Source organism: Coturnix japonica, chromosome 11 (assembly GCF_054131305.1).
Source record: "Coturnix japonica strain WE chromosome 11, WE-NBRP24, whole genome shotgun sequence".
NCBI lineage: Eukaryota > Metazoa > Chordata > Aves > Galliformes > Phasianidae > Coturnix > Coturnix japonica.
The window spans coordinates 7,203,777-7,229,145 of NC_140673.1; the positions used below are offsets into that span (position 1 = coordinate 7,203,777).

The 25,369-nt window shown below is 34.4% G+C and overlaps 1 protein-coding gene across 10 annotated transcripts in view; it reads right to left on the bottom strand.

The window, feature by feature from the left end:
* The window catches only part of COL11A1 (collagen type XI alpha 1 chain), a 118,944-nt gene that overhangs the window by 6,748 nt on the left and 86,827 nt on the right, over positions 1-25,369 (bottom strand). For all 10 annotated transcript variants that reach the window (XM_085512152.1, XM_085512151.1, XM_085512148.1 and 7 more), the window contains 19 exons: positions 24,011-24,064; positions 23,199-23,306; positions 21,272-21,325; positions 20,291-20,344; positions 20,134-20,187; positions 16,259-16,312; positions 15,662-15,769; positions 15,420-15,473; positions 15,046-15,099; positions 13,832-13,885; positions 9,172-9,225; positions 8,660-8,767; positions 8,524-8,577; positions 4,419-4,472; positions 3,439-3,546; positions 2,832-2,885; positions 2,710-2,745; positions 2,548-2,601; positions 1,550-1,799 (listed from right to left, as the gene is read on the bottom strand). In XM_085512152.1, coding sequence (XP_085368278.1) covers positions 1,550-1,799; positions 2,548-2,601; positions 2,710-2,745; positions 2,832-2,885; positions 3,439-3,546; positions 4,419-4,472; positions 8,524-8,577; positions 8,660-8,767; positions 9,172-9,225; positions 13,832-13,885; positions 15,046-15,099; positions 15,420-15,473; positions 15,662-15,769; positions 16,259-16,312; positions 20,134-20,187; positions 20,291-20,344; positions 21,272-21,325; positions 23,199-23,306; positions 24,011-24,064 — 1,420 coding nt within the window. The remainder of the gene's footprint in view (positions 1-1,549; positions 1,800-2,547; positions 2,602-2,709; positions 2,746-2,831; positions 2,886-3,438; positions 3,547-4,418; positions 4,473-8,523; positions 8,578-8,659; positions 8,768-9,171; positions 9,226-13,831; positions 13,886-15,045; positions 15,100-15,419; positions 15,474-15,661; positions 15,770-16,258; positions 16,313-20,133; positions 20,188-20,290; positions 20,345-21,271; positions 21,326-23,198; positions 23,307-24,010; positions 24,065-25,369) is intronic.

The following is a 25,369-nucleotide window of genomic DNA, read 5'->3' on the forward strand; positions in this document are numbered from 1 at the left end:
GCTTGGCTGCTTAACAGCATTATAGTACAATAGATTGGCAGGGCTGAGAATTCATACCCTACAATGCTAGAGTAAAAGAAATCTGCGGATGAAAAAGAGCTGCAGTCAATCCAGGGTCCACTAAAAATGAGATCTTTAAAAAATCCATAATGATATTATATATAATGATGATTTCTGTGATCTGGGTACTTATCTCTAGCTAATTTCACAGCAGAACAGCAAATTGCTTTCTTACACTAATGTTCTAATCCAGTTTCAGGCAAAAAGTGGAGGTTTAGAGGAAGCATGACAAATCCTTTCACTGGTTCTGTGTTCTTAATACAGAGCACAGACAAAGCACGTATGGTATTTTAACATTCTGCTGATTTGGGCTGTGTTTACTGTGTTTATTGGTCTTTCCTAACTGAAAGTCTTGCCTCTGCAGAATTTTGCATTTTAATGAATGTATTTACTTCTATTTTAACCAGAATAGAGTTACTTTGATATGAAGAAAGCTCCAAACAATAAGCAAATACTGCTAAATGAAGAAGACAAACGTGGTCTATAAAAGCATTCATCATTATGGAGGTACTGAATTGTAAAATATGTACTTTTCATATAACACGTACAATGCTAAACTATTCCTTATGGCAACAATCTGCTTTTATCTATCTAGACTGATAGCAGTAGAGTATTATTAAACTGTCAAAATCTATTTTTTCTTCCATTTAAATAAGAAAAGTATTGCTTTGAACTGGGAAAAAAAGTACCCATTGCAATAGAAATAAGTATGAAACCTGAAAACTTTGCAAAGGTTGGCTTTCACTTAAACTTTTCCACAGGAGTAAAATCAGTTTCAAAGAGAGATGAAAACAACAGAATAATTAAATAATTAAATGGTTAAATAATTAAATGAAAATAGTCATTCAGAATACGAAACTAGTTCCTGTTGCTCTGCATTTTATGCAGCTAGTGCTTAGCATTAAATGGTATGAGAGAAACTTGCACATCCATTTGCTAAGTGATATAGAACAAACAGAGGTCACACAGTAGACCAAATTATTGTTTCTAAGGATAAAAGAAAAGTAATTTTTGAGAGTCCTATTCAATTATAAATTGCATACAATACCAGTGCTACTTCTTGTATTATACTAAGCTGAAGTATATAGGTACTAAAATAATTTTCTTTTAAAAGTTCTAAACTATTTCAGCATGCTGACGTTTGTGATTTTACTTCCATTGATTTTTCAGTCTTTCATCCCTTTCCAGTTTGGACAGGTCTGAAAGTACAAAGCCCATTTCTAAACAAGCAATGTTTTCAGCAGCTTGAAACTCTTATTTCTACAGCTAGATCTGGTTACTTATTTAAAGAGTTATGGCTTTTACCAACAGAATATCTCTACTCTCATGTTTATAAACAGAACACTTTTATACCTGCAAAAATTGATTTAATGGCATTGTTTGTTAGAAACTATATTAACTATCTACCAATAATTAATGATGCTGCCCAAGTTTCTTAGCAGATTATCATTTCAGCCATGATTGCCTTTGTCATGCAATATTAACATACCATCTGGGAAGTCTGGGTGGCAGAGCTGCAAGTCTTTGCAAGTTCGGGCTGGGTTGTTCTGGGTGCCCATTGGATACTTCATATGCTCAATGTCTTGCTTCAGTGAATTCAGTGAACCAAAGATCTCTTCCATGCCATCAGAATAATCCAGAATATTATCACCAGCATCTGCTACCATGTAATCAGGAGATCTTCTAGTCTTTTTGGGTGACTGGATTGGCAGTGGCTGGATTACTTCACCTGGAGGGCCCTGAATAGAAAAAAATTACATTTAGTGTTGATTATCCAGCTGCATAAATACAGAGAGGAAGACAATAAAACATGGCTTGTAGATGTTTTGGATAGGCTTTTTTTTTTTTTTTTTTTTTTTTTTTTCCTTCTTCCCCCTATTTATTTAACTTATTTCCTGGATAAGCAGTTGTTTTAATTCTTCCCTAAACATTCCTGTCTGGGGAAGAGTATGTTACCCTCACAGAAGTGTGTGTGTGTAGAACTTCTTTGTAATTTCCTTTATGTCTCCAGTAGTTCCTTGAAGAAGAGGCATAGCTTATTGCAAATAAAAACTGTGAGTGTTTCCAATGATAAAACTTTAAAATTACACTTATGGTCTATAAACCAGTATTTTATTTCAAAATTTCACATATTTTATTCAGATTCTTACTGTTTTCACTCTAGATTATTATGCTATGAGATAGAAATAGTAGAAACAGAAAACTGTGGGAAACGAAAGTCATTCTGTTTTCTGTGCTTCAATAAGACACATTAAATAATCATTGGAAGTTTGTTTTTGCTTTCCTTTCTAAAATGTTGAATGGATTTTCGCAGAGCAAACAATGTATTTCTTTCTCTGGCAGATCTGTGTTTCCTGACAAATTAGTTTTCAAATAATCATTATTATTTTCCTTCTCTACAAGTTCACAAGTGCCATTTTCTATCTCCACCAAAGCTGTCATCGCAACTGTAGAATGTGCTTGCATCAAGAAAGGGTTCTTACTTACTGGAGGACCAGGTGGGCCAGGTAAACCACTGTCACCCTTTTGACCAGCAGGACCCTAAAAAGCGATGAAAGAAATGTGTTATTGGCTGTACTTCTTAATATTAAAAAATAATGTACACACAGAAATGAAGCACAAAACCAGAAAATATGGAGAATTACTCACGCTGGATCCTTTGGAACCTTTTGGACCTTGGGGACCCTATGGACAAGAACATAAGCATGTTGTTGGAATATATTCCATAAAACACGGGAGTGTTTTGAACAGAACTGGATGAAATTACTTACAGGTAAACCAGGTGGACCGGGGGGTCCAAGTGGACCAGCAGGACCAGAAATTCCCTAAGAAACAATAAGGACAGAATTAAAGTATTTTTTTTTATACTGGAATGGGTTAAGAAATGTAGATTAATTGAGAAAGATCATCTTGCTAACTGTCCAGCCCAGGTTAGTTTCCCTTTAGGCCCTTTGCTAGAGTCCAAAATAATTTTTAAATTTAAAATACACTCTGACAGCTTTCGTGTCTCTCATGCTCCAGCATTTATAGTCATGATACTGTTCTCCTTTAGATAAACGTTAAAGCTTCATATTTTACGGCGAGCTATAAAACATAGCTTAATGACCAGAAAAAAAAGAGTCTGCTTTGGATAGTATGTAACAGGTCTGGTGCTGTTAGTTATCTGATACCTAACAGAGGCACACTGTTTCCTTCATCTGTGTCTGTCCTCCATCAACAGTCTGTGTCCTGGTTTTACCTTGTGTTTATACTATGCCTATGAAAGCTTTAAACTCTAGCTGGAGATTCTGGGTATAAATGTTTATAGTAACTTATAGTGTCTTCTGCAAGAAATACATACATGAAACTTGAAGGAAAGCAAAAGAGTGTTTTACTTACTGCATCACCTTTGGCTCCAGGAGACCCCTGTGGACCAGGAAGACCCCTATCACCCTTTTCACCTTGTTCTCCTGGAGGTCCAATCAGGCCAATCAAACCAGGATGTCCCTAAACAAGACAGAAGAAGGTAAAAACTTGATTTATAAAGTTGATGTGCTTTGTAAACACACAAATTAGAGCTTTCAAACGTCATCAGTTGATTGTTATCAATTCATTTGAAACTTTGGATAGTTGGCATTTGGATTTGGATATTATTATTATCAAGCTATGTATTATTCAGTGAAAGATTTAAGTTCAACACAGTCCTTTCTGAAATAAATGCAAAAATAGCAGTAAAAGTGGGTACAAATTTCATACTAACTTCCACACTTACATGCTAATATGATTATTTGTGGAAGCAAATGTGCTACTCTTATTACAGCTATATAAAGAGCTGATCTACATATATAAGCAAAAATTGTAATTCATACGTTCATATAATTTTAATTCATTGTTCATATTTCTTTCACTATACATTTCTTCCCTGATACCCAAGCAATCAGTAGTGGGTTAGGACTGTATTAGAAAATGGTATCGCAAATCTCTGAATCCGTTATTTCAGAATAAAGCACTATAACTGTTACATGTTTACACCTTGTAGTTATAAAATGAGATTGGTACTTTTTTTATTTCTGATTATTGTTAAAGCAAAGGTTCTCTTTACATCAGTGTCCTTGGGGCTTTCATTGCAGGAAAGAGTCCTGAGATCAATAGATTCTGAAAAGAGTAATCCTTTTCTTTCTACTTATCTCTGGGGTATCAGATGTTACTTAAAGCTTCATCATTATCATTAAGGCTATGGAAAGCTGACTGATGGATTACTTAGGGTATCTTGCTTTCTGATAAAAAAGAGGTGTATTTCTCTGCTAATTTTATACAGACTTATGTACCAAGGCAGAATTACAAAGGCATAAACAAGGAATGAAGACATTCTCAAATACCTTCTCTCCTTTGGAACCTGGATCTCCTTTCAGACCAGGCAAGCCAGGTGGACCCTAAATAAATCAGAAGAAGTAATGTAAAAGTAAGTTGTAACATACTGTACTGATCAAGTTTTCCTGAAATATTTTAAAGGTAGTATAACTATTTCAGTAGAGGATGGTTGTGATTCAGAGCCCAAGATGACACTGGCATGCATCTTTAGAATGCCACAATAATGTTATTGTAACATACAACTTACTTTATAATTAGAAATCTATAAAGACTGTAATTATTAGAAATTTATGAAGAAGGAAAAGATCTACTAAATTCATAAACAGTACCAAAAGCATCCAGGAAATTATGTGATAAAGAAATTTTAAATTGAATTTTTGATGATTAGCTTACTTTTGATTGTGGTTACGTTATATGCTTTATTAGTACTTCCACCATAATTGCTGTACCTATACAGTTGTAAGACAGTAGTATGTACTTCTGCAGCCCTTTATTTCGTAAGAGAGTGGAGACAATCCCTTAATTTTTTTTTCTTCCAGGTTACAACAACTCAGCAAATGAGGCTGCTGATTGTAACAGCTCACTGATATTGCCTTCTTGAAGAACTACCTCATGCTTTGATTCTGTACTTCAGATATTGTCTTGGGATTACAATTTCCGTGATTTACAACCTGAAATTCCTGCATGACAGTGAGTAATGCAGTTAAATTTTCTGAATATCCAAGTTCTTTCTACTCAACTTTGCAAGCTTAATGTCATTGAGGTATGATAGCTCCAGTGGTATGTACAAACATATGGTTTACCAATACTTTTGTAAATTTGCTAACATTCACACACACAAAAAAATGCAGCTCCAAGTGTAACGCCTCCTATTTTATTATACTGGCCCACAATATCAGAGACAGATCTTGGTGGTATGACAGTACAGGCTGAACCTTCCCACTAATATTCCATTACATTTTGCTGCTTTTTTCAAATGGCAGCACAGGAGCAGTCCAACAAAATGGCATCTGACATGGAAGTCTGTATGAAGCAAAGATGTGTCCTTTGCTCCATGATGAAAAAATTGCACACACTGACATGAATAAACATGTTGGCATCAAAGAGTGGACGATAGCACTGTAAGGTGGTAGGTGATGCATTTCAGCAGGTGACAGTGATGTAAAAGACAAGCTAGGTTCCAGATGGCTATTAAAAGCCATCATATCACAAAATGAAAGCTATCTCCATCAGCCCATCCATATAAGTTGGCTAATGGTGGTGGCTACGGTAAAAAACAAAAACAAACAAAAAAACCCCATTGTTTTGTAGCCGTGAATTTTCTCTATCCAATAGTGTTTTTGTGCTCTTTGTATCCATTGTAGTTTCTATGGAAATGAATAGAAAGCCTTTCTTTTAGAGTAGCCTATATACTCAGGTTTTGCTGTAGTCTGGGTTATTCTGAACTCCATTAGAATCTCCTATACTCTTCCTCATCATAGGACTACCTTAGAGAGATTTTGAAGTGATATCTTTTTATACTTTTTATATTTATGTGAACTTTGTTTTATTAATAGTATATACAAAGCTTCATAAAATCTCCTTGGGGTTATTTTTTCTCCTCCAAGTTAGTTTTACTTTTATTTCAATCCTGATTTAAGATTTTAGAGGAATTTTTGGGAGATTTGAGGAACTTTCTGATGTTTGTATGAATAGCCTTGCTAGTTTTCTATAATTTGTACAGAATGAGGTGAAAAATTCAGGCTGTGTATATGCAAGCATGAGAAAGGTATTCATTTCTCAGAGGCTATTAATCTCACACTAACATGTAGGCATTAGGAGCTGAGCTGCTGAAGTAAGTCAGTAACTCATTGCTATTAGTCTCTTGCTTGCAGTAGATATCTGTGAAGTTATGATACAAACAGTAATAAGTGACCTTTACAACCTGGCACAGTTTCAAGAAGTGCTGTAACACTCAATGTACAAAATATTATTCAGTGTCTATTCTTTCCATCTCTACTTCAGAATGTCATTAGATGCAAAAGCGTAGGAAAATACATAATTCATGAATAAAGGCTCAAATTGTAAAGCTTCTGGAATACAGAATCAGACATTCTCACCTGCAGTGTGTTGTGCTCTACTTCAAATCTGCTCTCGTACCGTTCTCCTGTTAGTAAAACTAGTGGGAAGGAGGGAAGGATGGAGACCTAACCTCAACAACAAATAAATAGAAACTCTACTTTCTTAAAATCCAATATAAATTCTAAGTTGCAGCATCTAAAAAAGATCTTCTTGAGCAGAAAGGAAGCCAGGGTGTTTGGGAGTATTTTAATTCATTCATATACTCAGCTTCGGATTTGAATTGAATACCTAAGTTCTCAAATGTTGGAAGAGAAATCTTGATGCATTTGGATGCTTGATGCTTCTGGTGGCTGGTATGAGAAATGGATTTTTATTACTGATGAATTCAGTTCAGGATTTTTATTATTATTATCATTATTTTTATTTTTTTTCCCCCCCCAAGAAACAATTATAACCAAGGAGATTTCAGTCCCATTAGTTATGTGCCTTGTGCCATTCATTTGTAAACTGGGCAAATTATTTAATGTGTTCCTTCATTGGAAGCATAAACTCTTTAGAGAGGGTATTTATTATGGATTTAGCACAGGGCTGTATTTTCAGTTTTTCACTCTTTAATTAACATGCTGGCCATATCGTTTGGGTATTAATTTCTGCATAACATACTGAATATGAACATCAGCATTTTGTAGCTTGTGCCCACAGTGTTGGGTTTTTTTTAGCTTTGTAGAAAAGTTTACTAAAATAGCAAGTGTAGAAAGAAATAATGATATAATCTGGTAGTATGTTATATTACCTAAAAAAGTTCATTTGTTCTAATCATATTATAAACACACAGCAAAATTTACTTGACTACTTTGCATCAAGCTAACAGGAATGTATTTTGTCCCAGTTTTACAGCAATTAGACTAGTGGGTAAAGCCAATTTACAAAGCTGTACATTTACTGTAACTTGCCTTACACTACAACCAGAGCACTAAGAGAACCTCAATACATACTTTAGAACTAACAGGCTGCTGTCAAATTTATAATTCAGAAATGATATAGACTCAATTCTAACTGAAATGCCAAATAAATAAATAGATAAATAAATAAACCTCATGGAAGATAAATTTGGTTTTATCCAACAGTATGGCTAAAATCACAGTTTCATTATTATATTCACAGGAGCAGCTAATCTTGCTCTGATAACTATTTTATTTGATGTCTTCCTGTTTGATCTGTACTGCTTATGTATTAGCAATGATAAATATTTTATCAGTTTCACAGTTGTAGCATTCAATATACTGCAACATTATAAAAGAATGTTAATGTAGAGACTATTAATATAACTTGAGAGCATGAAGAAAAGGAAAATGGCCAATGAATTATATAATGCCATTCAGCGTGTACTGTTGACAACCAAAGCTGATATTGTCGTACTGCTATTCTGTGTTCCACAGAAACATGATATGCAGCTCGAACTGATGCCCTAGAAACTGGGAGCTTGTTTCACTCAGACCCTTTCAAACACTTTGCTCATGTATTGTATTTCCTGGGTCTCCCACAGTGAACAATGAACAGGTCACTGTTGTTCATTTTTATAAAACTTGCATGTTTTGGTTTTTTTTTTTCTGATGTAGGAGTCTCTTTTTGGGCTTACCTCTAATTTATTTATTTTTTCTCTGAAGCATAGGTATGATCTAATCTTTTACCCTAGGAATAATGTTTTCACTGGCAGTCACTAAAATCAGTGCATGCAAAATATTACCACTGGAAAGGAAACAAAAGGATTTAATGTGTTAAGATTTGCTGATGCGGGGACAGAAGTTTTATACTACCTTGTTCCACTCTTCAGCTGGTATAAATCAGCTGCATTTACCACAGCTGCCTACTAAAGTAGAGCAGTAGAATGAAGCAAGTCATAGATATCAATTTCTGACAGGGCAGAAAAAGAGCAACTTTGTTCTAGGAAGTAACTTACACATTTGTTTCTCTGTAATATGCACAGACATGTTAATGGTGTGTTTTAAAGTGTGCTTTTTCTGTTTTGGCACTGAAGAGAAGCATACTCACCAGAGGCCCAGGAGGGCCATCCTGACCAGGTGCTCCAGGTAGACCTTGCTCTCCCTAGAGAAAATATAAAATTTGCTTTACTGGAGAATATACATTAAATGAAACATTTAACATATTATATGCTCAGTTTACTCACCACAGGACCAGGAATGCCCCGGAGACCTTCAGGGCCAGGTTTTCCTGCTGGTCCCTGAGGACCAACTGGACCTGTTTTTCCAGGAGCTCCTTCTGCACCAGGTTCACCCTAGAAAGAAATAAGAGCTCAAAAAAGAATAGTTGACTAAACCTGCATGATAAATGCAAAGGGAAAGTTTCTTTGTTCCATTTTTCAAAAGTTATTCTAAAACAGTGTTCCAGAATGTTTGACTGAATGAAACAGTGACAGCTTCGTATAAGCCATGGGGTGCCAGAAAAGCATGCTTATCCTTATTTTTCACATGAGACAGTTAAGTTGGGCCTGCACTACTGATAGTCCACTATGTACTCTGTTATGTACTGCTATTAATTTTGGGTCTTAATTTGGATTTTAGCATTTACCTGTTGCTATTCTGGTAAGTTTAACACACTCAATGACTGATAAGCGACTTACTTGTAATTTACAAATAGTTCATATTTCCATGCCTCTTAAAATATATTTCCATATATTACCTTTGCACCTTTTTCACCTTGTCTGCCTTCAGCTCCAGTTGCTCCAGGAGGTCCCTGTGAAGGAGGAACACTAAGCTTATGATCTTAGTTCTCTACAATATTTCCACAGTGAGAAAAATTGGAAAGTGCCATTATAAGCATTAATAAGTAATAACTACTTTAAAATAATCTCATTTCTTTACATTTTATTCACAGCATGGAAATTTTGTTCTGTCAAGTCAGCTTTTTTTTTCCCTTCATAAATTTTTAAGGGATTTTATAGCATCTAAAAGAATATGCATTACCTAGCACATTAGACAGGATAAAGTTGAAAATAAGCATATACTTTGGAACAAAATTAAAACAGAATATAAGAGTAAAATACTTATTTATATTTACAATAAGAGTTTTAGACTCCCTTTTCATTGTATTATTTCTATTCACTGGTTCAAAAGATCTGTCATATAATGCATATACAGCATATACTTTATTCTCTAAGTGAGGGATGGGCCATTTAATTAAAAATATTGTATTTATATATATATGTATATATATATATGTATATATATAGGGATTTTTATATATATATAAAAATATAATATATTATATATATATATATATAAAATACACAAAATACACCCATAAATATGAAATAGAAAAAAAAAAAAAGACTAATGATCTTTAGGAATGAAATAAAGATTCAAAGAATGCTCAGTAGTGGGTTTCCTGCTATAGCTCTACAGAAGTTGTATTTAAGAAGGGAGAATGTGGTATTGAAGGATGATACAGAAATAGAATGAGGTTTAGATGTAGGCCATAAGACAGGAGTTAAAATACTCCAGCATCACTCTGACTACCTGTTGCTGACATCACCCATCTTTCAGTTTCTTAAGGTTTCAATGAAAAATTTGAAAAGACTTTTTTCTTTCAAAACATACAGAACTAATGTTCAGGTTAGGGAATTAAAATTTAAAGCTTCATTTGTGAAAGATGCAGAATCTAGAATCTCCCGTACTGTTTTAAAAATGCCTCTCATACATATACTTAGTTTAGAAAACAAGGTTAATTTTCAGCCTGGGAAATATCTTTATTACAAGTGGCTACTTCTTGCCAACTAATGAGCAGCTTAAGGCAAAAGGAGAGTTATCAAATATGAGCTGATTTTCAGAATCTATAAACTAACTACCTAAGAATCATCTATTCATTAATTCAACAGTTTGTAATTTAGGAAAAAAAAGTTCTAAGGAATTGCAATTTAAAAAAAAGCCAGTCATCGCCACTGACTTCTTTTTTCTTTATTAAAATAGGTGAAAAGAATACACTAAAATACATCACTAAGATATTCTTAATTTTACAGGTATCCTTTGTGAACTCAAATCTCACTTTGATTTTACAGTAATTTTTTTGTATGACATGAATTTAGTCCACACTTTTTACAGCCTGACATATTTAATAGTCCACTATTATTGAACACATACCTTGAAGACAATTCCACCAGATTTAATCTAATTCTGGAAAAATTGCATTCCTTTTATAAGTATTTACATAAAAGTATATTAAAATAATTCATTTGATTCTAACACTAAGCTTTCTCTATGGTGGAATTGAACATCTGCAGTATTGTATTCACCTTTTGGCCAACAGAGGTAGTTCAGGTTTTCCATCTAAGGTAATGCAAAATGAACTGAATTACCCACGGTAAATGAACTCTGTTCATTTGATGTTGTTGTCAACAGATTGTTCCCCTTGGTACTTATAAAGAATGCACGCATTAAAGGACTTAATTTTAACTCTTCAGCGTACAGAGAAATTAAAAAGACCCGAACACTGAAAGCCACTTGCTGATTCTTTTCAAATGAAAGAACAATTTGCGTGAATACTGTATCAGTAATAATTTCTGATGCATATACTTGTAATTGTTGAGTGGATCACAATTTGTAGAGATAACAAAGAAAATTATTAGCAGCTGCATAAATACACTCAAGAACATTTTAGAAACAAGGTGGGGTTTTTTTTGTTTTTTGTTTTTTTTTTGTTTTTTGTTTTTGTTTTTTTACATGAAATAATGTATATGCTCATTCTCTTTACTGCTCTCCTTTCATTCAAACTGATGTGTCCGTTACAATCTACCTTACCTAAGATACTAAATATGTTTGTGTGGTGCTTTGTATTTGAGAAATATAATCTCCTAATAACCCAGAAATGCAGCTGCATTTGAAGTAGCAGTGCTAAAAACACTTTGATCACTGAATTAAAAATACAGTGAATCAAGATTGCTAAACAAAGACGGAAGATTCATTGTCAAACAGTGCCAGTACTGCACTACGAGTAAAGCCTTCTAACAGGCTGTAATGGCTGGTGTGGCACAGATGGTGCTTCTACACTGAAAGACTGCTAATTGCTATTTAACATGTCTTCCTCCACTTGTATTTTTGGAGTGTCTAATAAATTTTAACTGACAAAAGATTTCAATATCAATAATTTACAATAATGCATGGCACACCACCCTAGCTGCCATGGTGACTGTTAAGACTGCTACTCTACAATTTGGATGTGTTGCCTTATGGAGAACAGAAAAGACAAAGGAACTCATGCAGAAAGAAATGTGTCCTCAATTTTTCTTATATGAACCTATTAGAAATTTTGTTCTCTCATATTCAAAATTGTCATTAAAATATTCTAATCTGTAGTTTACAGCCACTGGCCATCTGACTATAACCATGATTCTCAATACAGTAAACCATTTCATTGGTCTGTTAAGGTAGGAACTTAGATTGCCATATTTGGTAGGTGCTTACTGTATTTTTAATCAGAAAAATCACTTTTAAGAGATGTGTGCATCTTGCTGGGGAAGATGGAGACAGAAAAACAAACAAACAAAAAAATAGGTGGAATGTTGCTTTCCAGTAATATTTCCAGAACTGCGCCTTCAGTGATAGCAGACTTACTACTGAAATGGTGCATCTGGATGAAATGACACTTCCTGGGGCTTTTTGTTGAAACTGATTCTACCATGCAACTGATGAAGACTAACAAAGCGCAACTTTTGCATTCTTTTTGCCAGCAAAGTAATGAGCCTAAAGTCCTTTGCAGTTTTTTTCTGGTAGAACTTCAACACAGTACAGACTCCCTGCAAGCCTGAAACATTCAGGTACTCAAATGATACAGAATCTGACTCTACAAACTACTTGCTTCTGTATTCAGGAATTATGACAATATGTTTTTCCTTTACACTATGCATAAACTGGATTTGTATTAAAACATGTGACATTATATTTGAATTTTTAATTTTATCTAGCTACAGAACCAATATATTCAATTTATTAGGAATGAGCTACTGCCTTTCCATACAGTAAAACAGGATGTAGAACAAACATACTAATTGAAATATGGACTGACTGAATATGAGCAGTTCTATTGATAAGGCTGTTAATGCTATCACAATCTTCTAATAAAATTATCAATGTTGCAAGTTTGTAGAGCAAATAGATCATTGTGTAGAATAGATAAAGCTAATGAGGCATGTCAGTTCACTCAAGCCCATTACACTGACCATTTTTTTTACATAGCTCTCAACTTAAATTCAATGGTGCTCTTTTTTTTTTTTTCCTTTTTTTTTTAAGTGTAAAATCAGCATCCAGTCACTGTCTGAAACAGACCCAAAGGTTGGTGCATCTACCTACTACAATTCTGTAAGTATATCATTTACTGGGTTTGATTAGCTGTATTTGTAAAGTCTGTAAAGCTTCAAAGAGTTTATAAATAGTGAAATAGCTTCATATTCTACAGAAATGTCTCACTGTTGATGTTAAACATCAAGGGGATGACAAAGATTTTCACATAAGTTGCATTTTAATTATTCCATAGGCTAAAGACACAAAAGCAGTCACTTCCTTTCTTATCCCTGCTAGCAGTCATGTATCCGTGGATGATGTGTTGTTATTACTCTCATTGTCACTCACTACAATCAGCACGCTAGCAAAAATTCTGGTTCTTTTTTACCCTAGCACATACTGAATTCACTTGAATGAGAAGACAAATCATAGTTACAGACAAGGAATATATTCTTCCCTATACGTTTGTGTTCTTGACATTGATCAAAGAAATTCTTCTCAGCTCTTATGAAGGAATTACTGTAAGAGGACTGTCTTTAACTCTACTGAGATAAATGAGAAAAAATAATCAAAATGGACAGATGTGCTAATCTGTTGAGTGGGCTGAGTGTGGACTCTTCCACTATTTTCCATGTTCAGCCTGCCCGCAGTTGCTAGTTCCAAACAACTGAACACAAGGTTTGTCCATTGTCAGTACTTCACTGGTAACTGCACTCTTGACTGTAAATTCTCCAGGTTTTTTGTTGCCTTTTTGATCTCAAGCTGTATACAGACGACTACACCAAACATACGTTTAGAGTTATTTTCCTTTTGATGCTATATATTTTAACAAACCCATTTTTAACTGAAATAGCCAGATCCTCATTGCTCAAATCAGATTAAATCTTTTGCAGGACTCATGTTAAGGAGTTTTCTCTGCTGTTTGTATTTTTTATTTCTCATGTTCCTAAAAGAAACCTTAAACTTCATATATGAAGTATCACAACATGGAAAACAAATACTGAAATATTCTGAAACATAATATCTTTGAAAGAGAGATGTACTAGAGACAATTAGAAATGACTTACTCTCTTTCCAGGTGGACCAGGTGGGCCAGCTTCTCCTGAAGGACCTGGTGGACCCTATAGTGGAAAGCAAAAGGCTCAGTGGTAATAATATATAAAATAATTTTCTTTCTTAAATGCAACAAACATCTGCAACATCTCCTTCAATGGACAGAAACTAATTATCATACAAAAGCAATACTTGCTTAATCAGCAAGTACTTTCTTAGAGTCATCTTTTGCAGTTTTTAACAGGTTTTGTACAAAATGCAACTACTCTTTTTTTTCTTGTTTAAAACAAAACATTTCATCTCTGGAAGTGGCTGCACAGAAGTAATGTACAGTGTACTGACTAACTCAATTAGGAGCATTTCTTGCTTTCTCAGGTGCTGAAGTTGTTACTTTTCCTGTAATTTTTAGTAGCTTCTGTAAGTTAGCTGCCCAATAAGTTGCTCTCTATTGAAAATATTTTGCAATGACAGACATTTGACTCCCCCACATAGGTATGCTATTCTTTTAAATATTTCAAGTCTACTAAACAGTTTGATAAGTTTTTCTTCATAAGCACGACACTCTAAAAGTACTTTAAAGTGAAGTTAGATATATAGATGCTCATCCTGAGCTTTTCAATTTAAACCCTGGTTTATAACTTAGTTCTAACCATATGTTGGATTACTAGCTTTTTTTTTTTCCACATTGTACTGTATCGAGTATTTCCCCGATTCTGTAAAGAGACTTTCCAAAAAGGAAGCCCTAGATTTTTGCAGAAAAATTTAAATTCACAATGCTTTAACATAGGAATCTCCAGAAAGTTGAAGTATTGATTAACATTGCTTAGGTAACTCTTAGACTTCATGTGAAATACAGTAGAAATTCCAAGATTTAGATTCACTTCATGAAGTGAGCTCCTGGAGACTATTTGGGTTCAACATTACTTTTTTATACTAATAGCTGCTCTCATTTTAGTGCATCTCAGCAGCTATTGCACAAATCTTTAACAAACTGTTTATTTCTCCTTCTAAAAGAAGTTGACCTCTTGCTTTTGATTGTATCTATTATATAGGTAATTCATTCTAGTTCTACAAGGAAATAAGGAGGTTTTTCAGTACAATACAAAAAGAATCTGTTTAGAAAATATTAGTTGTGTATGAATTTATAGAAAACACTGATTCAGCAGAAGGTTCTTTCTCAGCAAAGGGGAAAAGATGTAGCTAAAACAAAATGACAGAAACAACTCACCGGTTGACCAGGATCACCATCTTCACCCTTCTCTCCACCAACACCATCTTGACCCTACAGAAATCATGTGAAAATTAAAAAAAAGATACAAATTCAGATAAATTCAGTAACTTAGTTTCATATATGAATATAAGAACACTTTTTTTTTTCTTTTTTTTTTTTCAGAGAATTTTTCTACAGACCCTCATTGTTAAAACTTTTTAAAGATTTCTGATTTTTTTTTTTTTTAAGTAGGACTTAAGAAATGTATTAATGGCTGAAGAAATAAATCTGACAGGAAAAAACCTCCTTTCCAAACCAAGAAGAGATGGAGGAAACTGCAATTGAATGCAAACCATGTCCAGGACCTAAAACTGCTTTTCAACTATACTTACAGCTGGACCAGGCTCTCCAGGGGGACCAGGATCTCCAGGAAAACCAACTGGACCCTAAGTAAGTCAGGAAAAAAACAAAGAAGATGCCATCAACAGAGATGAAGGTAACAGTCATCAGAAATATTTTGTTAAGAATTTAATAAGTTTAGTCTAAATGTAGAATTTAATCTATAGTTCTATATGTAGCACAACTTCAGCAGTGTTTCACTGTGCTTTGTGTTAAAATTATCAAGCTTACTTACTGGGTTACCCTTAGGCCCATCATCACCTGGAGGTCCTTTAGCACCTGGTGGTCCAGCTGCTCCAGGTGGACCAGCCTCACCTTTTTCTCCCCTTTCACCTTTTGGACCCTATAGAAGACACAAGAACAAAAAAATATTGCCTAGGAATTGAATGGCTAAAGAAAGGTTACAGTGGCAAAACTGTTTTTCAAATCTGTGCAATGCTGTTCCGCATTAGATACTGGTATGTGAATGGGAAATTAGGCCCTCAGCCTCAGATTGGAAAATCTCTTAACCTCAGGTCTGTGTGTAAACGTCTGCAACCAGACGTGAGTCTGAACCTATTCTGCATCAATGAATTGCTTCTATAGAGAAAAAATATGCATATCAAAGCTAGTACTCTTTTAGGAAGTCTTCACAGCTTTGTCACATCTTACTATAAGTTGTGGCTATAGTTATAAAGAAACTGTTTGCATTTTAAAAGAGTAAGAATGTTCTTCACTGAAAATTTAAACACAAAAACACGAGTAATCTCGTTAGATGTTTCTTAAAGTAAGCACTACCTTACGTCTTTGTTTACTGTGACACGGATTAATAAGACAAAACCAAAAGACTCACAGATGTTCCAGATTCCCCAGGAGGTCCAGGGTTACCAGCTTCTCCAGGTTCGCCCTATATATGAGTGAGGATAAACTGATAAGTAGGTATTAGGTAGAATATTTGAATGAATCTGCTTCTATTATTACATATTTTTTGCATGCTTATTCATGGTAACAGCTTACAGGAACTTGTCTCTTACTGACTCTACCTAAAGGCAATTGGGACACATTTTTTGTAGAACTGGAATTTGAAATTTTAGAAACAATCTTTCAAATGAAGCTTCTACTGAGACAGGGAGACTAACTTTCCCTTCAGGCTTTGGAACATATTCCCCTTTATTATCCCATATATTGCAAATTTCCTGTTTGTCTTTTTCCTTTCTGGGCACAGAAAAGCCAAAGAAGTACAAATATTGTGTGTGTGTGTATATATATATATTTCTCTCTATTATAATATATATTTTTGCTTGGAGGCAAATGCTTACAAATATGACAATACTAATTTGAAATTAATTCTAATAGAGTGGAAACATTATTGCTGGAGCTACTCTTAAAAGAAATAATTATATAAAGAAAAACATATAATAATAACCTAATAGAATAAAGTTTGTAAAGCTTTCATCGAAGGTCACAAATGAATACGTTCTGTATTCACTAGTGATGGAAATTATTTAATATATGAGATGGCTTTGAGAAGAACACCATACAAAGAAAATCTATACAAAATCAATTTATATCTCTATATAACTATCTGTATTAAATATACACACATACACACACACACACATATATATATAATATAATATAAATCTCTCTCCCTACATGTATGTATATTTGTAAAAAAGATAGTAGAGATGCTCTATCTAGCAGAGCCTACAGTGTAGACCAAATTCAGTACAGCCCTTCAGTAGAGGCTCTCCATTGAAGGACTAATTGAGTGACATAAGACACACCAGATTGTGCCAGGTCTTGCCTGACAAGCACCCCCGCCAGTATAAATCCCCTTCATGCTTCTCAAAGAGTAAGTTAATTTCTGCCTTCCTGACAAAGGATATTTTAATTTACGATTCACACTTGATTTGAAAGCAACTCTTTACCCTGTCCCTTGACTAACTCATTTTATGGTATCTTGCTATGAGAGAAAAGTTGGGCTTGTTTTGACTTATTGACCTCACTAGTGACAAGTGACAGAATGAGGGGAAATGGCCTCAAGTTGCACCAGGGCAAGTTTAGGTTGGATATTAGGAAGAACTTCTTTACAGAAAGGGTAGTTAGGTATTGGAATAGGCTCCCCAGGGAGGTGGTTGAATCACCATCCCTGGATGCGTTTTAGAGCCGTTTGGATGTGGTACTGAGGGATATGATTTAGTGGAGGTTTTTTAGAGTGAGAGTACTGGTTAAGCGGTTGGACTTGATGATCTTCAAGGTCTTTTCCAACCTGGGTAATTCTATGATTATGTGATTCTAAACAGTCAGTTAATATGTCTGGAGAACGTAGTGCTCCTGGGATCTCGGGGATCCCTGCTATAGCACACATGTTGAAACTGGCAGATTGAGGCAGCCCACATGAGCTCACTACACAGTAAAACCTCAATAAGCAACAGTGTGGAAGAAAGCAAAAGTAGAAGGGCAAGGAGATGTCAAGATGTTCTCCTCTAAGGGTGTGTGTGGAAGAGGCACTTGTGTAAAATGAGATAAGCTACAATTTAATCTGACATTAATCCTTTAAAATCATATATGACTTTATAATAAAGATGTGACTCTTCCCATATGCAGTTCTTGACAGAATTTCAGCAGCAATGTCTTTAACAGAAATTCTCAGCTACATGTCAGCATCATGTAATTTCATGGACATGATTAGTTTTTAAAAACTCCCTTGTATTATGTGAGCAGAATGATTTGTATCAAGACAGTAGTTTGGAAGTCTATTCCATATTATTACAATTTCTAGAAAGCTGTGCATTGAAAGCACAGAGACAGTGGATGGAAAGCTATCACCTTTCAGTTAATTTGTGGAACATGGCTATTGATTTTCTAAAAATGAGACCCCCTTGCAATTGACTGGGTAGTGAAGAACTTTTGGTTACTCTTGGTTACTCTTTCATTCCTTTTTGCCACCCTCACAAAATAAATAATACTAAAAAAAAAAAAAGAATTGGGGATTTAGGAGATGATCTTTTGTCACATAGGTATGCATGTGTGACAGTACTACATATTAGGGCTCTGTACAGAGGTAAATTTAATCAAGAAAAATTCTATAGTTGTGTTACATTTTCTGGGAGGGCTTACTAGCAAATTGGAGAAGCAGAAAAAAAGAATATAAATCTTAGGGTGAAAGCTTGTTTTAACTGGTTTTGGTTGAGTGTAAGTCACAAGACTTCTAGACTGCTCTATGGATATAGGCATTTATAATGCAAGGCTGCATGCACATTTGTACTGCAGATGTTTCTGAACATTTAGACTTTTGTATGGACAACTGAGGACCCAACAAGATAGTTCAAAATACATGACACTACATGTGACAAAAATTGTTGGTAATTTGTCAAATATCAAAATATCTCCTTCTAGTTCAATCTTTCAAATGTGAAAATGAGCAAATCTATTTCACTAATCAACAGTGACATAGAATGCCAAAATATTTTTCCACATTCTACTATCAGCAATGCATTGTATTATCTACAATATAGGTCTTTCCTGGAAGGGATGCAGAGACCAAAGCATACTGACATAATAGGAAAAGCATGAGGGAAGAAGAAGAAAAGGTATGTTGTGTTTAAAAGCCTGAACAGTCTTCCCATTGTGGGAACACCATGTGATATGAATGACTCACAGAAACAAAATCATCCTCCTGACAAAACAACTCTTTATTACTTCTAAATTTGCAGAACTCATTAAATGGAACTGAAATTAAAAAGGAAGGTGTTCTAACTAGGAAGAGATATCAGTCACAGCATAAAATTTGAGAAGGAGGAAAGTAATTAGAAGAAATAAAATCTCCAAAATAAAATATTGGGAAGTTTCTCAATATGAATGCAGATAATATGGGAAACAAGCAAGAGGAAATAAAAATGACAAGCAGTGATACACTGAATGTCATGTTCTCAAATTAAATTTAGTGGTCTGCTTATCACAAATGGGGATTCTAAATCACGTTGAAGAATAGCAGTGAAGAGTAGGGAGTTGTAAAGTCAGTGTCTTTACAGAAAGACAGAAATATAATTTGATTGTGAAACAACAGCAACTAAAGATGTGATTGAAACCTATGTCCAAGTTCCTGTTGACTTCAACAGGACACTATATTACACAAGATTGTTTTTAAAATAGCAAGTTTCAATCCTGGATGTAATGTTCTCACAATAAGTTTTCAACCACCATAAATCATACTCTAGCCTTTGACTTTATTGGACTTGCATATATTTCTATGAGAAATAAATAAGTATTGATATTTCAGTTCTGTTTCACATCTGACATGTTACTCTACCACTGATACAATTATGTAATGACTTATATTCTTAACATTCCATATAGAAGGGCTTATGGTATTCTGAGGTAAAGCTGTATAAAATGAAATATACTGTTGAATCCAACCATGTTTCTGTAAACATCAGATAGTGAAACTGAGGAAATTACCATGGCCTGACTTACTTATCACTGAAAAAGCTTACTCTTCTCCTCGAAACTTTAATAGTTTTGAGATGTAAAATGTTATAGAAAAGAAACACAGTTATTCTGCCATTAGAAGTATAACTAGATAGCTTGATCACTATTAATAATTATTAAGTCAATGAAGGCTATTTGGGAATTGCAACGTATCTGTGTAGCACCAAAGAAGAAACAAAACGTATATTCCTATTCCAATAATTTCTCTATCAAAAATACTATCAATATTCTCACCTTTTCCCCAATACCTCCAACAGAGCCAATTGAGCCTGGGGGACCTTGCGGACCCTACAATGATACAAGATGTTAGTAATTCCAAATACAGTTATCCCAAATATATTGCTTATTACTGAATTTCAAAAGCAATGTTAAGAGAAAAACAGGTTCTTACATCGGCTCCATTAGGACCTTGGGGACCTCTTGGACCTGGAGGACCAGGTGGACCCTGTATCAAAGAGACAAATTGGTATATTTTTATAAAAGGTAAGATAAATAAGATGTTTGTTGTTGTTGTTTGCCAGCTAGAAACAATATCTTCAACTTTTAGAGGAATTCTAGTCTTCAGAGTTCTGCATAAACAGCAGGACTGAACTGCTGTCCATAGCATGAGTTCAGAAGGGATCCAGTCTATGTAGTACCTGAATTGAAAATGTTCTGATTAGGCCTCATGAGGACTAGTTTCACAAATTGCATTTTCCCTGCATGTTTACGTGCATACACTTTCCACTGTGCAAGGGCCCCAGAGTACCATGTCTACCTGGTAACCGCCATGTGATGGCATTGCACCATGATGACTACAGATGGGCAACAATAAAAAAGGCTGGCAAATATTGGATGCACGTGTGTTAGGTAAACAGCTTGCATTTCAGTCAGGACCAGCCCAGAAGGCTTTGTTTCAGCAGTAAAACAGTTCAACAAATACAGCCTCAAGATCACCTGGAGAAACAATGTAAATATAGCAAAATAATGTTTACTAGCTTTTAGCCTGCAATTACAATCCCGTGGAAAAAGTGCAACTGATCCTTGATGGTATAGTAACAAAGCCCTGAAGTTCCTATTTCAGAATAGCAACTTTGTTTTCTCCAGTGCAGTAATCTCTCCTTATTCTCCTTCTTTTCCAACCCTTCTTGCCTTGTTCTGTCAGACACACGTAGCTACTTCCAAGTATTTGTGTTGATCTTGATCTTAAAGATGAAGAGATGGATTCAGGAATGCAAAATAAATCCCAGACGTAGCTCACAATACAAAAAAAAGGTTTCATGGTCAGGTAGAAAATTCAGGAGTCACTTATCAAATGGTGAGCTTCTGAGAAAAGACAGTAATATATGGATAATATTTATTGCAAGAATGACGAGCAGGGAAGAAAACTCACCATTGGGCCCACATCACCATTTTCACCTTTCTCACCTGGTGGGCCAGGCAACCCCTAAAAAAAAAAAGGAAGAAAAAAACCATCTGCCATTAGACTATCTGAAATAATAAGATGTAAATCAATATGAAACAATACAAATAAGATCCACATGTGGAACTTAGGTGGGGAGTAGGTGAAGCGGGGGAGAGAGGAAGAAAAGGAACAAAAAAAAAAAGAAAATTTATTTGCAATAAATAAATCAATACATAAAGAGAGCTTTTCATGTTATAGCAAATGTATTATGTAGTCTTGAACTGTTTAAAAAAGGTGAAACAGAAAATCAAAATAATAATAATAAAATAATGTACACATAAATGCTATCTATGGCTGAATTCAGGAACATTGCCATCATTATCCAAACCCCAAGTGTGTGTTTGGATAATATGATTTAGGACATATATATGTCAACAAAACATGATTGATGCAGCACAGTGAAGTGACATGCAAAAATATCTAAACTACCTCAGTACTGGAAGCTGTAAAACTGCCTTAGCAAGGTGTCCAGTGGATGTAATGAATCCTGCTGAGAGGCACTGCACTGCTTTAATGCAAACATTCTTACAAAGAAAGAGCCCAAGTTTGTCTAGTAACAAACATCAAGAGAAGGAAAATGATGATGCTAATACTGATTCTAGTATAACGTTACCCAAGCTAGAAACAATACCACCCCTAATTTGGGCATTCCTGAATGTAGGATAGAACTGTGGCTTCTGCATCATGCAGAGTACCCTGAATAACAATAACATTACAGTGCTTATATTACATTAAGATCTGGTTCCAAGTTTCATCTTCAGTGTTCTGCTGTTTTTAACATATCAAATTATTTCTACCAGATTGGAAAATGTGATTTGTTGTCTTTGCTACAAAGCTGTATCAAAATTATGAAGTATAAACATATCAGCGCTGTACATATTTGTCAGCTGCCCTCCTACTTTGACACAATCTGAACCATAGAAAGACTTGTCAAAATTCAGAGAGGTTATTTTAGGAAAGTTACACAAGTTTCAGTCGTCTACTGTGGTGAAAACGTGGCTGACAAATCAGTGAATTGTGGTTGTTGTGAAAGCCTATTTACTATTAAATAATCCACTCATCAAATAACACAGTTGTTGTTTTTATATGGATATTTGCTTGTTTAAGAAGTTAAAATCTCAGGCCCTGATTTTGCTAATGTTAATATAAATACTGAAATACATGTTGTACAGTTTGAAGAGGATGTATTTATGAAACTTCAAAGGCAATTAAACATTTACTTGATATTTCTGTCTTCAAAAATTCTCAGAAGCCATTTAGTGAACATTACTGTAATGCAGAAAATTTCTTACTGATTTAATGGTATGGTATTTCATGCAATACTGGATGCAGCAGTTCCTTTTGGCAAGAAGTAGTTGTTTGTCATTTTAGATTTTAGTATTTAAGTAAAACTGCCACAAAGTGATCATGAGATAACTTAAATATGCCCATAGATTTTAAAATTTTCTTGATTTTCAACTCGTTTTGTTAGAAACCCCTTTTTTAAAGTAACAAAATTTTAGAAGTAATATTTTATATAGTAAGGAAATTCACGGCAAATAAGTATTCAAAATTCACCATTATTACCTTTATAAAGAAATTTATTTTTATGTAATATCCACTTTAAGTACTATTACTTCAATCTAATTGAAGTAAGTGCAGTGTACTTATCATGGAATATTATATGTATTATATATTAGTAATATATTTTTTATTTATAATACTATATGTAATTATATATTAATACAAGGAAATGAAAGCTCTTAATCCCCAGCAGCTCATTGTTGCTATGAGAATTGCATTCCTGAATAAAACAGTCACCTGATTTCTCAATAACATTTTATAAATAGAGGGTAAAAACAGTACATGAATTTACCTGTAAGCCAATAGGGCCGGGAGGGCCAGGGAAGCCTCGAGGACCTTCGTCACCTTTTTGCCCAAACATTCCTTGCTGACCTCTTGGGCCTGGCTCCCCATCACCTCCCTGTTTGGAAAGAGCAAGAAACAAAAACATCACAAGTCTGAAAACAGAAGAAACCCTTGTGTTATCACTGGACAAACAACAGGAAGACAGCTCAGAATTAGCCCTAATTGTAGTCACTAGAAATTTATACACCAACCTGACTGAATGAAATCTGTTAACCAAATGGAATAATAGACTGTGTCCTGGTTTAATATAGATTGAACAACACAAGTCTCACATGAATTTTCCCTGAACACCTAAACTGCATAAACATCGTAGCCGTTGAATATCTACACATTTAGTAAAATATGAGTAGCACACAGACTGACCAATATTTACTGTTGAAAAATTCAAAATTTGGAAAATAAACCCACAGCTTTGTACTAGGTGAATTTTAAAGAGACCATCTCTTTTAACTGCATTTATATCAACCTGATTTTAATACCAAGTTCTACAAAAAAACATCAGACAAGTTGTCCAAAGGGATGGTCTCTGTTCAATGCTTATAATATTTCATTTTCAATAATGAAATTTTAATAACTAATAGCTGTGCAGACTCATTTATAATGAACAACTGAATTTAAGGTCACAATGACACAACTCTTCATAGTGATCCAAAATCTGTTCCTGAGTAAGTTGCACAAATTACCATGTAGTTCTAAGAACTTTGAAGTATCAAATGAATTTTAGCAACATTGTGATTTGCTCTGAATAAGTCTACTTACAGCTATGCCAGGAGCACCAACAGGACCCTGGAGACCTGGTGGACCTGGAGGACCCTGCAACAAGCATTCAAAAGGAAAAGTGAGTGACTGAGGCATCTGGAATGAGATAAACAGCAAATATATTTGCATGATCAAACACTATTGTTTTTACATTTCTCCATAGAGAATGTAATGCTATTCACAAGTCTTTTCCATTCATTACAAATAAGCAGTTTGTTCAGCTCTCAGAACTCAGATTTGCTATAATAAACCTTAAACTGGCATTCATTGTAAGTGCTAACATTTGTAATAGTCGCAGAATATTTAAAATAGACTCCTGTGCAAACAGGAATCAAGATGGAAACTTTTTTTTTTTTTTTTTTTTGAAATTAAAACTATCAGACCTTTTAATGAGAACTAAATCATTACTTAACAATTTACTCTTAAATGAAATATGTGTTGACTGGATTCATTTTATGAAATTGTAAATATTTTATTGTGACAGCACAAAGTTTATTTTGACATCAAATATTTACATTCTAAGCTCTTTTTGAGCACTGGAAGCCACATTCTCTTTGATATTAGTCCTCTTTTCAGGAGCATGGGAAAAAAAACATATCTCAGAGGAATTCCTTAAGTTTATCAGTTAGTCTTCTTCCAGAACAATAACTTTCAAAGTAACACTGTCCGTATTTTAACAGTCTGTTACACAGATGTGATCAAATGATGAAATTTAAACCTGAATCTGGGAATTCAGGATAAAAGTTTATGATTGTTAAAATGGTATGCTAGCTTGAATCTGGCTTTTTTTATCAACTAGAGAGATTAGACTTATGAGGAGTAGAGCTCAGAAAGCATTACGTTCTGAACGGGTTCAATTCTAGCCTGTCATTTTAGATGACAAAGAAGTTTCTGCAGTTTAGCTTGGAAAGTCTAATTCAGGGCAGAAGTGTGCTTGAAATTTTGAATACCCTTCTAGGGCTACCGATAAAATATTGTGCCCTTTGCAGGAAAAAGAACTTAATTATTGCAAATTATTTCTTTCTTTGGATTCTATGTGTATTTTAGAACATCTTATTTTCTAGGTAGCTGGACATCTTAATATATTTCTTCTCTTTTCTAATGGCCTTTTTTTTCCCCATATAATGGTAATAGGAGAAGTAAAACTCTCTAGACCCTATTGTGAAAAATCTAAATTAAAGGACTCCTAGGAATGGTCCTGTAGATTGGAAGGATTGCCATGAGAAAGGGAAATAGCATGCATGAATTTTAAAAAAATAATGGAACGCTCTTCTACACATTGCAGGATGCCTCTGCATCTTCCTTCATTTTACAGAGTCCAGAACAAAACTTACATTTTTTTGTGATCTCATTAAAATA